This window comes from Propithecus coquereli, unplaced genomic scaffold (assembly GCF_000956105.1).
Source record: "Propithecus coquereli isolate 6110/MARCELLA unplaced genomic scaffold, Pcoq_1.0 Scaffold166, whole genome shotgun sequence".
Classification (NCBI taxonomy): domain Eukaryota; kingdom Metazoa; phylum Chordata; class Mammalia; order Primates; family Indriidae; genus Propithecus; species Propithecus coquereli.
In genome coordinates, this window is record NW_012141191.1 from 5,007,148 (window position 1) to 5,025,775 (window position 18,628).

An 18,628-nucleotide genomic window follows, 5' to 3' on the forward strand; every position below is an offset into this window, starting at 1 on the left:
TTTATTAGCCTACCTGCTTTTTATTTAGATGGTAGCAGATAAATAATGCTAAATGTCAGGTTTAAAATTACTGTGCTGACTTTAGTGGCTAAGAGGTATCAGTCACTTATTGGGTAGAAGACATAGGGAAATGTCACCTTTGGCTTGACACCTGTAATGATGTTTTCATTGCAGCTGCAGATGTGCGTAGTGGGAAAAGTCGCACCAATGGCTCAGATGAAGAACAAGAAGGGGTCAGTGCAATCAACCAGAATGTGGCCCTGGCCATAGCTGGGAATCATTATTTGAAGCCAAGTGGAGTAATGCTATCTTCCTTGGTATGTTGGTGCATATTTTTCTGGTTTTTTTTCATTTGTGTCTTTTCCCATGTTCTGATGGGAGAACCCAGCTTAGAGTAAGCAGCGATGGTTTCTTCTCGCTATGCTGGAAGGAATCATTGTGAGGCTGGCAGTCGAGGAGCACACAAGTCAGACAGGGTTCTGGCAACAGCAAGAGGTGTGCAGACCAAATTCAGACAGTCCCAGTGGTGCTGTGTTCAAGGTTCAAGAAACCAGGAAAGAGGAAAGCTTAGGAAATCTGAGATCATTGCAAAAGGAGATCAAACCAGGGCTCCCTGGGGTAGGGGGTTGAGCTCTGTTTATTCTACGTGTTTATTGTTCATACTATGCCTACCTCCAAAAAAAGATTGAAGAAGACTGGTAGCTTAGGGTGAGTGCTTTGTAAGCAAAAGACCACAGCTTTTCTAGGTCCCTCAGGAGCCTAGGGAACGTTCTTTGGCTCTATCCCTTTGCACCGACTCTGTGGCTTAAGGAGGGGCTCTTCAGGAATGCACCCTCTGATTCACTTACAGTGGGGTGGGATTCATCTCTGTTCGTTGAGGAACTCTGACTGTCCCTTGTCAAGACAGCATTGCATCCTCCAGCTAAACTTAATGTGACATTTCAGTGTAGGGTTTATATCTGCAGGGAGCTCAACTTGGTTCTCTGCTGCAAGGGCAGTGTCTTGACCTAACTCTTCTTTGCTAGAGGACTTTCCTGTCTCCCTCTGGCACTCAGCAACCTCCTACCCCCGTGAAGACTGGGGAGGCCTCAAGGCAGGGAGACAGGAAGGAGAAAAGACATTTGAGATTTGACATCACTGATCTTACAGCTTGAAAAATAGTGTGTGTTTTATGACCTTCTTCACCTTCCTGATATCCATCTTACCAACATCAGCCGTTTGAGGCGGTGTGTGCCTTTTACTTTATTTGCCTTTAAGGGGGAAACTCAAAAGCCCAAAGTTCACCTGTTAGAACATATTCCCTGTGAAGTGACATCTCAAGATATCCTTTACTCTTGTCAATAAATTCAGAATAATTAAAGTTAAAGTAACTCCGTAACCTCTATTATTTCCGTCCAAAACTAACATCCTCCTCACATCCAGATACCTCAGTGCAGTTTCACCACTGCATTCCACTGGATATTAGCTACGCTGCACGAACCGAGGGCGCAGCCTCATATTGTTGTTTGTGTTGATTTGATGAGTAATAGAAAGTGTGCTCAGCACTCTAAAATGAATACTTGTGGCCAAAGTATTAAAGCAAATAGCCTGAACCCCCCACACCCCTGCCCCCAGGCAAACATAAACTGTAGTTAAAGTCCCATTACGGCGGACTCCACCAACAGATTTGATTAATTTTCTGAACAGTTCATGACCCTTATGTTATATTTTGGACTATGTAGCAAAGAAGCTAAATCTTGAACAGTGAGGTTATTCATGGCACCCAGCCAGGTTAGTTCTCATCTGTGACTCCAGCCCTCTGCTATCCAGCATGGAGGAGAAATACCTGGAGATCTTAACAACACGAAAGCCCCTTTGTATCATTGAGATTGTAGAGCATGGCTGAATGCCAGGACAGATCACCACACCACACTGCTCCTAAGGCAGAGGATGCTCAGGTATGTGGCTGGACACCTGGCTCTAACACTGGCCCAGTTGAGCCTCTTGCTGAACAGCCCAGCTCCGAAAACACAGCTTCTCCTGCCTACACAAGGCAGGGCTCCTGGAGACAGATCCCTGGCCAAGGAAGTACAGTCACAGTATTCTAAGAGAACATTTTCAACTGTTCTGTTGTTTAACTTCTTCCCCCGCCTCCATCCCTCAAATCTACCTCTTTCCAGCCCTACAAGCAGTACAACATGTTGAATGCCGACACCACCCGCAACCTCATGATTTGCTTCCTCTGGGTCATGAAAAATGCTGACCAGAGCCTCATTAGGAAGTGGATCGCTGACCTGCCGTCAATGCAACTAAACAGGATTTTAGATCTACTTTTCCTCTGTGTCTCGTGTTTTGAGTACAAGGTAAGTGTGGGGTGGCTCAATCTTACCCCAGCTCTTATCTCCAAAGTTCAAGCTTGTCTTGTTACTCTTTCCCATTGTTTGGGCAATGGAAGCATCATTATTTTTTCTTATTTTTGTATTTAAATCTATAGCCTGTTTGCATTTATAGATAGTATCATTTTACAGGGAAAGGGTCTCTGCCTTCTGCAAAGAGAAGCCTATACCTGTTAACAGAATTTCAGCCCTAGGACCCCCCAGGACAATGTCTCTGTGTAACACATGTCAAAACTGGCTGACATCACTATGGAGTGTTCTGTTTTGACAATTCTTGACATCAGCAGAGATCTCACTGAACTAAGTGTCCTCCTGCCTCTGTCCTGTCCAGGGAAAACAGAGTTCTGACAAAGTCAGCACCCAAGTCCTGCAGAAGTCGAGGGATGTTAAGGCCAGGCTGGAAGAGGCTTTGCTCCGTGGGGAAGGGGCCCGTGGGGAGATGATGCGCCGCCGAACTCCAGGTGTGTTGCACTGGCCCTTCCCTGCTTTCTATTAGATAGTTTTTCACCCTTTGTGGGAAGTGATGTCTTTCCAACATGAACAGATGCCATCACTTTCTTGAGACATTTATGGCAATATCAGAGGCAGCACATTCTGGGATTCTGTGCTTGACATATATAATGACAGCCTTGTGCCTCTAAGAAAAAGTGATGTTCTGCGATCACAGGAAGCCTTAAAATGTCCTCAAATGACCTCTTTTAATTAAAACCTCGTAGTAAAAGGTCACATCCAAGAATGTGGGTCATGGATGAGGTGGAAAGTGTCTCCTCAAGGCTGAGGCCTCTCTAGGTGACAATTTGACTCGTCTCTCTGGAGCATGATCAAGAAACTGGATAGTTCTGGACCCAAGACCATCTCCCTAAATTGTCCATGATGCTATTAGAGTAGAACCACTTTCCCAAAATGGTTCCAGAGTGTTCCAGCTATCCAAGGACCCTACCACACCAGGAAAGATCTCAAAAAGGCTGAGCTCATCACTCTAGAAAAGAGTGAAATGCCCATGTCCCCTCAGTCTTATTCACTGTGCTCAAAACAGAGGGACAGCTTGTCCCGTTCAATGGGGCACAATGGCAGGGAACTTGGAGGGAGCTCAGCATTTTCAGCTGTGATCAGGCACCCTCATTCGACACCCACACTCTCCTTCCCAGTAACTCAGTGAGCCACCAGCATCTCAAAACCCTCTGCTCATGAGCAATGTGCTCCCCAACCCCACCAAAAGACAGGGGTTCTTCTTAAGTTCTAGTCTATCAGTCAAAGAGCAGACCAACCCGACACAGGCACAGCGACTTTGTCTCCTACCGGCAACCAGCATGGACTATAATTAGCCGGAGAAGTGGTGCTGAGGCCCTGCAGTTGAGCTTGTTAGGAACTTCTGGTTATCTTGGAGGGTTTCATGCTAATCAAATTCCTATCATGCATTTCTTAACTCCTAGGGAATGACCGATTTTCAGGCCTAAATGAAAATTTGAGATGGAAGAAAGAGCAGACACATTGGCGGCAAGCTAATGAGAAGCTAGATAAGTGAGTCACTCAGCAACTTTGTGTTACTTTTACCTAAAGTTCAAAACTATTTTTCCCAGGCTACTTGTATTACTGAAACAACTGCATCCTTCCAAGGGTAAGAAAATGAAACATCATTATCTGTGTAAATACAGTTCATCCAGGGACCCAGGATAATCAAAGGTATGAGTTGTGATTTCCAGCTCTTAAAATTTTATCATATTGATAAGCATTTAAAGGAAACTAATATTTATTTAGCAACCTCAGATGGCTTAATAAAAGCAGCTGATAAAGGGTGTGGGGAGGGGCAGGGAAATAGAGAAAGCAGAATACAGTGCCCAAGACCACATAATTTCAAATTCATATTTCCATTCTGGAAATGTATACAAAGATGTATATTCAGGAATATTTATGTCAGCATCACTTAAAAGTTTTTTTAAAAAATTGGAAACATTCTACATGCTAAAGAATAGGGAAATATATAACAAAATATTAGGTTGCCATTAAAATGTTTTGAAATCATTTTAATGACATGGGAAATGCTTATGATATAATGAGTGAACAAAAGTGGAATAAAACTTGATTTTAGAGTATAATCTCAAATCTCTAATGACATATAGTAAATACCTTTTTAAAAGGCTGAAAGGAAATTTATCAAAAATATTAATTGTGGTTTTCTTTGGGTGTTGAGAATATAGATAACTGGTGTTTTCTTTTTTATATTTGGTTGTATTTCCTACACTGGATGTGTATTATGAAATATATTGCTACCAGCGGAAAATTTATAAAGAAATGAAAGAAGAAAAATCCTGCTTGGATTACAATATATGGTATAGATAGCAATAGATATATTAATTTACATTGATATATATTGCTATATATGCAACAATTTAGACATATGAGGGCTAAAACTAAATATAGTATGTTTGGATAGATAGCGCATCTCCTATGCCTCTTAGCCACAGGGAGCCTAATGAATCCCAGGGTTTACTGAGCAAAACACCATATGGTTAAAGACACCCCCCTACACACACACAGTTGTCAGGCCAAGGTAGGATATCCCCGTGGTGTATGAAGCACCCATCATGGGGTGTGGGATGGGGCAGACTTGAATAGCAACATTGTTTTGTAAATAAATATGAGTTGATATCTTTGCTGTTACCACAAGAATGAATCATTCTGGTTCACTTATGGCACTTTTGAGAGGCAAATTTATTTTAAAACATTAAAGAGATAAATACATCTTTATCATAGATGCTTCTTGGAAAACCCAGTTGTTGGTATTTTTAACAATGCCTATTTGTTTGGGGTATTCTTACTCTAAATTCCCTGAACTGATTTATAAGATATTCAGATCTGACAATTCTAGTTCAGACAAGGAAAAACAACAACCAAAAAAAAAAAAAATGCATGCGGTAGGTACTACAAAACTGCGTAGGTGGTTAGCTCATCCACTCAGCAAGCCTAACAAGGCATGTTCTGCCTAGGCTGTGTAAATTCATATTTCCTTTTGCTAGCAGTAACACATGATGTTGGGCTATACCATGTATGGCCTACTGATTCTCTGTAGGTTGGTTCTCAGCCCTGACCTCACTGGTGGGATGCTCCTTGTCAGGGCTAATGATTCATATCTACAAATCCTTAGGGACATGGCCTTCTTTTCTTTCTTTCTTTTTTTTTTAAGGGAAACCATAGTAAAATTATAACTATTCAACATATCTATTTGGATTTGGAAAACTTGTTGTAATTATAATAATGGTATCTTTCACCTTTTTCTTTCTGATCACTTTTCAATTATTTCCAAATATTTTGGCTCTGTTTCTTTTAGAGCAGTAATTTTCAACCTGGGCAGCTTTTAAAGTTTCTAGTGTCAGGTGTACCCTAGACCAATTCAATCGCAAACTCCAGCAAGAACCAGGAATCAGTATTTGGTAAAACTCCCCAGTATTGTGCAGCCAAATCTGAGAACCACCACTTTAAAGGAGCAGATGGCAGACTTTTTAAAAACCAGATTGGTAGTGGTGATGGTTGCACAACAATATGCATGTACTTCATACCACTGAACTGTACACTTAAAGATGGTTAAGATGGCAAATTTTATGTTATATGTATTTTACCACAATAAAAAAATTTGGAAAAAAACAGGACACTCTAGATCTGCACTGTCCAATACAGTAGCCACTAGCTACATGTGGCTATTGAATGCTTGAAATATGGCTAGTTTGAATTGAGATGAGGTATAAGGGAAAAATACACACCAGATTTTGAAGTCTTAGTGCAAATAAAAGAAAGCGAAATATTTCACTAGTAATTTTTATATTGATAACATGTAGACAGTATTTTTGATCTTTTAGGTTAAATAAAATATATTGAAAATAATTGCACCTTTTTGATTTTTTTAATGTGGCTACCACAAAATATAAAATCATTTTTTCTATTGGACAGTGTTGCTCTAAATTTAAAACTGCTGGTAAATTAATTAAAAAGAGCTTTTAGATTTCACTTATTTTACCCAAACATTATCATTTGAAGAATAAGAAAAACATGCCAAGTATGTTGGGACCAGAGATCCTATCCTAAGCATGAAAACGTTTAAAACACACAAAAATATTTATTCTGAGCCCTGAATAGCATGTAAGCAACTGCAATGGCCCACCATTGGGTTAAGGGGACTCCAGAACAGCTAAGTGGTAGTCCTGGTTCAAGACACTTGAGCTGACATCATGATGCTCCAACCCAATAGTAACATCTTGGCCACCAGGCATCTTGGGAACAGCAATTCTTCATACTTTCCTTTCCTTACAACTAAATTTGGATGGTGATCAAGATACCACTTTCCAGCTTCACTTGGATTTTATGAGAGTAGACGGACTGACTCTACAGTGGTCCCAAACCTTTCTGGCACCAGGGCCCAGTTTCACAGAAGACAGTTTTTCCATGGATGGGGTGGAGGGATGGGGGAAGTGGAGCTCTGCGACCCGGTCCCTAAGAGCCCCCAGACCGGTACCAGTCCACAGCCTGGAGGTTGGGGACCACAGCTATAGTGCATAAAACATTCTGATACCTAATAGAGAAATAGCACCAGGCAATTTCCTGTCCCTAGTGGGAAATGACCAGGAATGTCCAGTAGGATGCTAGATCACCTGCCTCATAGGAATGCACCCTTGCTTCCCAGTGGAAAAGGACAAAAAAACCCCATCCACTTGGCTGGGCAATGCCAAGGTGGCCTTGAGGAAATTAAGAGACAGACTCTCCAGAAATCTGTTCGGAAGCACCACCGTTTCCTAACCCAGCAGCACCGTTTGCCAAATTCACGTTTCATCCCCTCTCCCTCTCTCTGCGTGTTGCAGGGGCTTCCCCTTGCTCAGATCTGGGAAGGTTTTCATGCATGAAATGTAGGCATGGCCCTGAGGCTTTAGGCACAGTCTAATGGGGGTAGCATAATTGCTAGTAGCAACCAATAATTGCTTCTCGACCCATATTGTTATTTTTAATTGTCATGATTGTTAATAATAGTGTGGATGAGGATGGCCTGGAGACTTTACGTAGACAATCTTTCTAACAAGGCATGGATCACAGAAAGACCCAGCACTCCTTAATTACTCATGGCCACCTGCTTTGTTTTCATTTCAAGGTTGACTATTCTGAAGATTTCTTTACGACTTGATGCATAGATTGCCATCATCGGAACCTGGCCAGGTTTGATATGCACTTTAATTTGACCTGTTTTTGTTTCTTAGAACAAAGGCAGAGTTAGATCAAGAAGCTTTGATCAGTGGCAATCTGGCTACAGAAGCAAATTTAATCATCTTGGATATGCAGGAAAACATTATCCAGGTGAGGACGACCAACACCTGATCTGAATATGTTAAGTAGAGTTTAATAAAGAATTCTTTATACAAAATCGTGAAAGAAAACATGATCACAAAGCACTGTTTTTTTAAAAAACGAAGTTGGGAAGCCTTGTATTTACAATAGTGTCCACCTTACAAATTCCAGAGATACCGAACATTCTTCTGGTTTCTCCAGCTTGCTGCCGACTTGGAAAGAGTCGGGTGCTTGATAAGCTAACCCTCATGGTTAAATCTGCCTGAGTATGTACACAGTTTATAATGTGGATGGTGGGCTTATAGTTTAGTATCTAGAACAGGGAGGGTAACTAGGTTTTTTCTGATGGGTTAACTCCAGTTGAATGATGGTCAATGTGTGGTATGGGAGCTGTAATTATGACCAGGCTAGGTAAAAAAACAGTGCTAAGTGTGATAAATGATGTCTGCTTTAGACTCAAATTGGTGAAGGAAAGCCATTTGTACCATGAATTTGCCATCCTTGCTGTAGACAAGTATAGGGTCACTGTGACCTTTGCACTGCACTAATTTCATCTTCTGTATGATATTTCCAAGAAGTTTAGGTTATAATGAGTTTTTAGCTACCCTGAAAAATGAGTCCTTACCTGTTTCCATTGAGAAGTCATTTATTAGAGTAGATCCAGTATTGCTTTTTAGAACTAGAAAAAATATTGTTGAAACAGTGGCATGTTAATTAGCCAACTTTTAAGTTGTCTAAAATCAAAGTAATTATTGTATAAAACTAAAGACAAAAAGTATGTGGTATCTTTGATGACTTTGATAACTTAAATGCATGGCATCATATTGATTGTATCTTTATACAGCTCGACTTTGAGTGTTTCATATCTAACACCAGTCCTCAAAATGTATTTGCAATTTTCAAAGCAGGCTGAAACTTTTTTGTAATTATCCTTGGTGGTGTTAGTCCTGCTGTAGCTGATAAATAAGCTTCTATTTAGAAACATCGCTGCCACCAAGCAGTCCCTGTTGTGCTGGGAAGTCCACAATTGTGTTTTGAAGCCTACAGAAAGCTTGTGTACAAAGAAAGAACATTCCAGAATCTGTGACTCAGAATGGGGAGAGATTATGCTTTACTGCTTCATTTAGGAACCCAGAATTAGGTATAAATTCAAAATCAATTGAGAGTATTGAAATAAAGTCATTTGGAAATAGGTCTTCAGCTCTCATGGTTGACAGATGACATGTTAACCATGAGAGCTCACCAAACCCTTAAGACCTTCCACCGAAAGAGATGAAACATCACACTCACTGTGCTGGTCATCAGCAGTGTCTCTTGTGTCTTTACCCTCCCAGCTTCCTGGCACAGTGCAGGGATTCAGTGATGCTGTTCTTCCATTCCCCTAGGCGAGCTCGGCTCTGGACTGCAAAGACAGCCTGCTGGGAGGTGTTCTGAGGGTCCTGGTGAATTCTCTGGGCTGTGATCAGAGTACCACCTACCTGACTCACTGCTTTGCGACACTGCGTGCTCTCATTGCCAAGGTAAACGTGGGACGCTTCTTTTCTTACTCTTAATTAAGAGTAAGATTCTCATCTAGCTTCACAGTTTTCTCTTCAGATGGACCAAAACCCACAGAGTATATTAAGTGGCATTGCAGAAAAGGTCTTAAGTCCTCCTAAGAAGAAAGCTGACGCACCAATTCTATGGGAAGTCACCATAGAGAAAAAAAACAGCGGCTCTCGTACTTGAAATGTGGGCCTAAATCTAGAAATTTGAAATGCCTGCTCACGGAAGCTCTGTGACATGAGAGCAAAATCAATTGAGCGACTTTGCAACTTCACCCTTTAATACCTCATCTTAGTGAGATTAAGTCCTATATCTGGCTCCCATGAGTATCTTTTACAAAATGTCATGTCAGAAAATTCCAGAAGGTTTAGAACTGAATTTCTCATAGCCTGAAGAATGTAGATTATCCTTGGGTAAAATGGTCTACGCAGATTATTTTTTTCCCCTTTACTGAAGATCTCAGTTGGTGCCTTCTCTGCAGGATCTTTTAAATTTAGAAAGTAGAATTCTTCTGCTCACCCCTATCAGGACCACTTTCTCTTTCTTAGTCACCAGTAATTTCCAAGGAACTCAGGAAACTCAGGTTTAATTCCTTCATAGTTGTGACTTCACGAGTGAATGCAAGCTGGCTAAGAATGCAGTTAATAACACAGCCCTGACCTTAGTTGTACAGTTCATAATTAAATCCTAAGTCGACTCTATTGCTTAAATTCATCCTCTGACTCACGTAGCTCATTATCTTTATGGAGCAATGCATTAACTCTTCTGGGCTTTTTGCTTGTCCAAGCAGACATTTGCATATTTCAACAGTCCAGAAAGCATATCAGAGTGCCAAGTGATGCCTAATGGTCCCTTGTGTCTCTCCTAGTTTGGAGACTTGCTGTTCGAGGAGGAGGTGGAACAGTGTGCAGACCTGTGTCAGCGAGTGCTACACCACTGCAGCAGCAGCATGGACGTCACCCGGAGCCAGGCCTGCGCCACCCTCTACCTCCTCATGAGGTTCAGTTTTGGAGCCACGAGTGTAAGAGCTCAGACCAGCTGGGTGACTTAGAATAGTAGAGAAAGTCAATGCAAAGCATTGGTTGAGAGAAAAACATAAGGAAAGTTTTACAGCATTGCAATTTACTTCTGTCCTGTGAGAAAGAAACAATTGAGCACCCAGATGGATAGCAGCTTTCATTTTAATTTGCATCTAAAAGTGAATGTCAAGATAGATGAATGCAGTGGTTTCTATCAGTATGCTTCAAAAAGAAGTGGAAGAATATATGTAGATTAAAATTTATCATCTGTGGGAATAAATACAATAGAAGGGTTAAGAATTCAGAAGAATGTGTCCTGTTTCTAAACTCTGGCTGGTACTAGAATGCCTTGTGAAAGGGAATTTTAAATGATCAGTATCATCTAGAGTTGAGTTTTAATCAAAGCTAAGAAGCCTTTGGAATTCAGCTTTATTATCAAACAGTCAACATTTGCTTTTAGTTTGTCTAGATTTTGTTATGTCCTTTTGGAATTTCCGTTTGTGGTTATGTTAAGCATGCTCACATGATATTAAAAGATAAATTGGCCCATGGAAGAGAGGCAGGGTTCTTAGAATATATTAAGGATTACTATTTAAAAGCCTTTGGGACTGTGGTTCCCAACCCCCACGCTGCAGACCAGTACCAGTCCATGGCCTGTTAGGAACCAGCCATACAACAGGTGAGCAGACAGCAAGCCAGCAAAGCTTCGTCTGCATTTACAGCGGCTCCCCATCACTCACACCACCACATAAGCTCCGCCTCCTGTCAGATCAGCAGCAGCATTAGGTTCTCACAGGAGCACAAACCCTACTGTACACTGCGCATGCGAGGGATCTAGGTTGTGCCCTCCTTATGAGAATCTAACACCTAATGATCTGAGGTGGAGCTGAGGCAGTGACGCTAGTGCTGGGGAGCGGCTGCAAATACAGATTGTCATTAGCAGAGAGGTTTGCATGATAAATGTAATGAGCTTGGTTGTCCTGAAACCATGCCCACCCCCGCCCCATCTGTGGAAAAATTGTCTTCCATGAAACCAGTCCCTGGTGCCAAAATAGTTGGGGACCACTGCTTTAGGACATTCCTCAGGGGCCCTTGGAATAGCCATCTTTCTCTTTGGACCTGGAAGAAAAGGAAAAAGAAAAAGTTGCACTTACCCAGAGTCCAAAATCTTAGAAATCCTCGCCACAGAGGTCCCATTCCTCTTTGCGGTTTAAATACAGTCCAAAGAAGAGAGGCTTGGCACAATAGGACATGCAGTATCCTGTGACCCAACTTTGTAGCAACCTTCCAGCTCAAAGCGCGGAGGCAGCCCAGTCCTCAATGAAAATTTAAAGGGGGCCTGACAGATTTATGTGAGAGCAGGATCCATTTAAACCATTTAAACAACAGTATGAATCTTGTGCAAAGTGTAGCTCACATTTTATTGAGAGAAAAGGAAATGATGTAAAAGAAACATCAGCAGTCGTTTTTGTCTGGCCTTGCTGCCTTCGATCACTGACCAGCCAAGTGCCTCTTACTTGTTCCGTATTTTTTTTCTTTTTACTGATGCAGAACTTTGCACGAGTAAAGATGCAGGTAACCATGTCTCTGGCATCCTTGGTGGGCAAAGCACCAGACTTTAATGAGGAGCACCTGAGAAGATCCTTGAGGACCATTTTGGCCTATTCAGAAGAGGACACGGCCATGCAGACGACTCCTTTTCCCACCCAGGTAGACTTGAAGCACATACCTTGACTCATGCATGGGTTTGGGATCAGCCAATTATTTTAGATATACATACATATATAATTTATATATAAATACGTAAAATCTGCAAATATGTATCGTCCAATATGCATATGATCTCAGTGCTCTGAAAAGTACAAAAACAAAAAAAAATACATCCACCACTGTCCCCAGCTTCAAGATGCTAATGGTCTATTTGGAGAGCTCAATCTCAAATTAGGTGGCAATACAAGACAACTGACACTTAAGTGACAAATGTATTGTAGGAAACTTAATGCTGTGTAAGGTTAAAGAAAAGGAAGGTTGATTAATAGACAACCTGGTGGCCAGGAAAGCCCAGGGGCCAGGAGTAAGATTGAAAGGCTGGGGAGGATTCAGGTGGGCAGGGGAAAAGTGAAGGGGGAGTTGTACCTAGTGGAGAGAATGAATTGTGTCTACGGGGATGATAAAAGGACCAGCTTTACTGCTGAGGGGTACTTGAGAGTAAGGAAGGGCCCAGTTAGAGACAGCTCGTAAACAAGCTTAGTCCTAAGGAAACTTGCAAGGACAGTAATCTCTTCCATCTCCATTATGTGCCCATCGAACTCTAGCATGTCTCATTATCTTTTAACTCCAACTCCTGGCCTACTCTATGGTAGGTTCTCAATTAAGTGAAAATGAATGAAAGAATGAATGATTTTTTCTTTATTCCCTTAGTCTGACAGCCCTGTTTGCACACTCTCCTGCCTGCTCTAGCAATTTCACATCCTCATTCTCTGAACCTTTTTCCTCTCCTCTCCTCTGCATCAAACTCTACCTCTCTTATTTCCTCTTGACCACCCTCCTTTCAATTAATCTCATCGTTTATGCAGATATTCACCAGCAAGACCAAGCAAAATATGGGTAGGTTAATAGAGGTCTTCAGTGCCTTCACTCAGTGAAATAAATCTAGTGGTGGAAATTTTAGGAGCCCTGGCAAGCTGGTAGAGGGGATGGAGGGTAGGACAACATTCTGTGGCTGAGCTACCGGCTAGGTCTAGAGATGAAGCCATAGTCCTCATCCTTTTTGTGCTGCAGGCCCCCCTGGCCACTTCTCTGTTGGCTTTTGTAGTTAAGAACAAGTGGCTGCAAGAGGTTCTAAAATCTCCGAAGCTCTGGGAAGATCCAGGAAACTTCTGAGATGTGAAACCCAAGCTAATGTCCTAAGCTGCCTCCTACTTGGTATAAAAAGCCCTGATGTTCCAGAGCAGAGTTTAGAACTTTTCAGGTTGCAAATAACTGAAACTACTTCAAACTATAATAATTAAAAAGGTGTTGGAGAGGGAGATAGCATAAGGATTCAGGGTTAATTCATGATATCAGGTGCCAGCTCACATCTGGGCTTCAGAAGCACCTGGACTTGTGAAGATCAAAGCCACGGAGAATGGGGTCTAGACTCCCCCACCACTCCTGACCTCTGCTGCTCTCTGAGTGGAGTGTTTCCACGGCTTCCCCTTGTGCTTTCAATGTAATCCTAACTCATCACCCAGGACAACAAAACCAAGATTATTTTGGGGCTTACACATCTTGCAGGTGGAGGAACTTCTTTGCAATCTGAATAGCATCTTATATGACACAGTGAAAATGAGGGAATTTCAGGAAGATCCTGAGATGCTTATGGATCTCATGTACAGGTGAGCTCTCCTGACACACTCAAAGGGCGTCAGTTCAGGGTCTCGGGTTTGTCACTGTGGAGTTCTTACTAATGTTATTACCAAAGGTAACATGGGTACAGTGTTTTGAATGACATCCGAACTGTATATAGAAATTGGTAGAAATTAAACATTCAGAATGGGTTGATTCATAAATGAGTTTTTGAAAAGATTTCCCCCAATTTAAAGTGAAGTACCTGTTTTATCTTCTACTTACCATAGAATGTGAGAAAAGAATTATCAACTATCATATGAATTATTTCCTGTATGGTTTTGTTCCAATTATATTCTGACATACATATATAGTTTTACTTTAGAAATCATATTTTAGTTTCAAACTTTGTAGTTTAAAACTCAGTAGTTTAAAACTTTGCCTTCCAGTCCTTATTCAGAAGAAACTACTTACAAAAGCAAAATTGTTCTGATGCAACATCATAAGAAGGGTAGTACTTTTGTCTTCTGTTATTATTTTGAGAGAAAGGAAAGAAAAGGAAGAAAATTGCTTGAGATCCATTAAAGTAGACATGATTTTATCAGGTCTTTTTTCCCCATAAGGCTTTTCCTAAGTGCTTTTCTTGGGGTCCAGCACACCCTACATATGGAATGAAAACAGTTGGACTAAAAAATATTTTTTCTTTTCTTTTGTTTTCTGAAAATGTGTGCAAAAGACTCAGGGTCAGGAGGGAAGTGGCCATACACAATAGAAGAACAGCGTCATTAACCAGTTGTCCTTAAAACTATTTCTCAATATGTCTTCAGAATTGCCAAGAGTTACCAAACATCTCCTGATCTGAGGCTGACCTGGCTCCAGAACATGGCAGAGAAACACACCAAGAGGAAATGCTACACGGAGGCCGCCATGTGCCTGGTACACGCAGCTGCGTTAGTGGCCGAGTACCTGAGCATGCTGGAGGACCACAGCTACCTGCCCGTGGGCAGTGTCAGCTTCCAGGTGGGGGCAAGTTCAGCTTTTCCTGTAGAGCAGTGGTTCCCCGTAGAAAAACAGGAGCAATTATTCCCCCCACTCTGGGGACATTTGACAATATCTGGAGATATTTTTGGTTATCATAATGGGAGTGGGAGAAGCCAGGGATGCTGCTAAACATTCCACGATGCACAGAAATTGCACATTCTACAAAGAATTTTCTGGCCCTAAATGTCAGTAATGCCAAGGTTGAAAAACCCTGCAAAACCGTGTGTTAATGTATTACATTTGTCTCTTCTAATTGCTTTACCATCTTGAGTTTTTTTTTTAATTACTGTTTACAATAATGGTATCTAGCTAGAGTCAACAGGCACTTTAGGAGACATTCTCATACACTTTCACGTGTGTGATCTCATTTGAACTTCCCCATAAACCTGTGGAGCAGGTATATAAGGAAGGTGTTATTACTCCCACTTCACAGATGAAGGAACTGAGAGAGCAATTTTTCTAAGGTCATTTAAACTTTTTTTTTTTTTTTTTTTTTTTTGAGACAGAGTCTCACTCTGTTGCCTGGAGTAGAGTGCCGTGGCGTCAGCCTAGCTCACAGCAACCTCAAACCCCTGGGCTCAAGCAATCCTACTGCCTCAGCCTCCCAAGCAGCTGGGACTACAGGCATGCGCCACCATGCCCGGCTAATTTTTTCTATATATATTTTTAGTTGTCCAGATCATTTCTTTCTATTTTTTAGTAGAGACGGGGGTCTCGCTCTTGCTGGTCTCGAACTCCTGACCTTGAGCGATCCACCCGCTTCGGCCTCCCAGAGTGCTAGGATTACAGGCGTGAGCCACCGCGCCCGGCCTCTGATTTAAACTCTTTCTCAAAGACTTGTAGTTGGCACAGGGTGCTAACATCCATGAAAGTATTCCTGAACATTGGGGAAATGATTTCCCTTATGACTCATTCCTTTGATTCCACTCCTTAGCTTCATGGGGCCCACTGTCTAATCCAAAATCAAGAATCAAATTGACCTAGGAAAGGCTGAATCAGTACTTTCTTAGGATAAGCTGAAAATTACCCACAGTTGGCAAAAGGAAATTGTCTGCCAGCCCTAAAAGCTGGCTCAGGCTGGGATGCGCAGTGGTCACTTGTACTGTCCTTACTGAATAGTTTAGTACGGTCTTTGGAGAGGAAAAAATAAGTGTTAAGTACTTTTTTTGAAAGAGACATAATCTGTAGAGATGACCATCCCTGAAAGCACAAACAATATAGCTACAGAAATAGAGCACTTTTCAAGACAGACTTACAACGTCACTGACAAGTGTCTGTATTATTCTTGTTTGAATTTACACAACTGATTTTATGAAAGGCTTTGTTCTCATTGTTCTTCAACACAATTTTGTGATGCTGTATGAACCAGAATGAAAGGACGGTTCAAAGTAGCTTTCCCAGCCTTAGAGAATAAGTCATGGAAAGTAGTGGAGCCAGGAGCTCCTGGTTTCCCAGAGTACTGCTCATCTGCCAAGCTGGGTTTCACCTCATATTAACTCCTCTTTCCTTACAGGCCTCAATAACAAACATGTTTATTCTCTGCTTTCATGCTTGGCAAATGAATTTTACTCTCAATTCAGAAATGTTTGTTATAAAAGCCAATAATTAAATTCTTATCCAAAAGCATAAAAATATTATATCTAACTTTTGAATCACATAAAAGTGAACAAGAAAGTTATAAAAATTAGTTTAGACACATCTGCTTCTTTCATCAAATTTATTTTGGCCATTTGATATTATCAAGGATAAATATTATAGTACTATTCTTTCAACTCCCAGAAAATCTTTAGGTTTATCACTTTATGTTGAATTATATCATCCCCTTCTCTTATTTCATTGACTAAACTATTTCTTATAATTCTTTTATGCCCTTCTCCCAGTTACTATATTTTATTTAATATTTATCACTTAAATATTAATTGCATTTCATTGACTTTTATGTTTAGTAGCCTTACTCTCCTAATTTTAGCTAGAATTCAATTGATTTGCTTATAATGAGACATGCCAAGGTGATATAGAATAGTTATTATAGAACCAAGAGAAAAACTTCACATTATCCCTACACAGGGGCATACAGCTCTATCTTTTCATATATCTTTATCCATTCATTCCTTCCTTTAGAAAATATTTACTGAGCACTTATTCTATCCTCATCAACTTGACATTCTAGCCAGATAGACACTACATAACTAATTATTCTATTCTTTATTGAATAACAATTATGAGAAATACTGTTATAAAGAGGCACAGGTATGAGCATTTATAATGTGGCCCAGCCTGGGTGTCGGGGGAAGGGTGAAGAAGATGAACAGGAAGGCAGAAGAAACCGAAGCATGAGGCCTTCACGGTGTGCAGAACATGATGAGTTAGGTGTTCTCAGCTGCAGAAGAGAAACCAAATGATGTCGATGCTTATAAGTGAATTCTTATTTCTCTCAAATGAGACCTCCCAGATCAGTTTGGAAATGTGTGCTGGCAAATGATAGAATACCCCACCCAGACTGTGCTAAGGTAAAAATGGAATTTATCAGCCTTCATGAGAGAGGTGAGCCTGGAGTAGCACCCACCCAACTGGTCCTGGAGGCCCAAACAATGTCATCAGACCTCAATGTCATCACCACTTACTTTCTCTGCCCTCTATTGTGCCAGCTTCATTCTTCACAGGCTTCCCACACCAATTAAGGTTTAGGTTTGCATCTCCAGGTTCAAGTCCAGGAGAAAAGAGAGAGATCTCATTTCTAGCCCTTGCAGAGAAAGTCTAGTGCATCCTACTGATCCTGACTGGGTTATGTGTCCATCCCTGCACCAGTGATAATGACCAGGTAAATGGAATGCTCTCACTGGCCGAGCCAGTGTCACAGGCCACACCTGGTGTTATGGCATCTGCCCCCCCCCCCAAAAAAATCAGGATGCTTCACTTTGTAGAAGGATGAAAGAATTCTGGAGGCAGCATTAAAAACAGATATCCAGTGTTGATTTCTTAAATGCTCTGTACTTTGGTTTTCAACCTTGTTCTGCTCTAATAAAAGTGAGACTTTGGAAAAGACTTATACACTGGAGATAAATAAATCTGTGCAAGGAAAATAACTTTGAGGTCACTGAATTCCTACGAACTGAGATCATTGAAATTCTGTGTCCCAGAGTGCAATATTTATTTCATAAATGTAGATATGGACACATTCTCAGATACTGCTATTACCTTCCTAATTCTGATGCAAGGAGAGCCTTCTCCAGAATCTTTTCCCTCTGACTATAGCTAATGTGGCTATATAGTTTCAAATCTGTTCCTCTACTGTGGAAAATTGCATACTGCTGGGTGTGGTGGTGTGTGCCTGTAGTCCCACCTGAGGCAGGAGGATCACTTGAACTGAAGGTCAAGGCCAGCCTGGGCAATATAGCAAGACCCCTATCTCTAAAAAAAGAAAAGAAAACTGTACATATAATTCTAATTGTATTAGTTTCCTGGGTTATTAGATTCTTTCAACTGAATCTCTTAGACCTTCTGTTATCTCCAATTCAGAAACATCATAATAGATGGGCCAGGTTTAGATGAAAGACTGGCCACAAAAGACTTTGAGAGCCTCCTCCTATATTCCTAAAACTACATTGTAATATTGGATGTGAAAGGATAGAGCTATGACAGCTATCTCCTCATTGATTGCTAAGGTTGACTCACTTGATCTTGCTAGCCAGGCCAGAAGGCAGACCACTTTTAGTTCACAAGTCAACTCTGATCAATTGATAGTGGCTGACTGGAGCACTATGCTGAGAAGATTTTTGAGACTGTACCCAAGCTCCACGAGAAAGAGTGCTGTAATTGATTAGTTATGCCTACCATGAGCGCAGCAATAGGAAGGAGTGGCGTGTGTGCTACCTGTTTGCAATCCCTAAGCTAGGAAGGTTTCCAATTTCTTCTATGCTCTGTATGCATTTCTTTTATAGCTGTGAGCCAAGAAGAAAATGACGCTTGACCTGTCAAGAATATGGGAGTCAC

General features: G+C 41.2%; 1 protein-coding gene across 1 annotated transcript in view; it reads left to right on the forward strand.

Annotated features, from left to right (window-relative positions):
* The window catches only part of DOCK8 (dedicator of cytokinesis 8), a 164,424-nt gene that overhangs the window by 119,768 nt on the left and 26,028 nt on the right, over window positions 1-18,628 (forward strand). Inside the window, exons 27-36 of the mRNA XM_012641593.1 lie at window positions 175-317; window positions 2,160-2,342; window positions 2,707-2,836; window positions 3,809-3,896; window positions 7,616-7,712; window positions 9,089-9,223; window positions 10,117-10,269; window positions 11,819-11,977; window positions 13,544-13,644; window positions 14,422-14,614. Of these exons, the coding sequence (XP_012497047.1) occupies window positions 175-317; window positions 2,160-2,342; window positions 2,707-2,836; window positions 3,809-3,896; window positions 7,616-7,712; window positions 9,089-9,223; window positions 10,117-10,269; window positions 11,819-11,977; window positions 13,544-13,644; window positions 14,422-14,614 (1,382 nt within the window). The remainder of the gene's footprint in view (window positions 1-174; window positions 318-2,159; window positions 2,343-2,706; window positions 2,837-3,808; window positions 3,897-7,615; window positions 7,713-9,088; window positions 9,224-10,116; window positions 10,270-11,818; window positions 11,978-13,543; window positions 13,645-14,421; window positions 14,615-18,628) is intronic.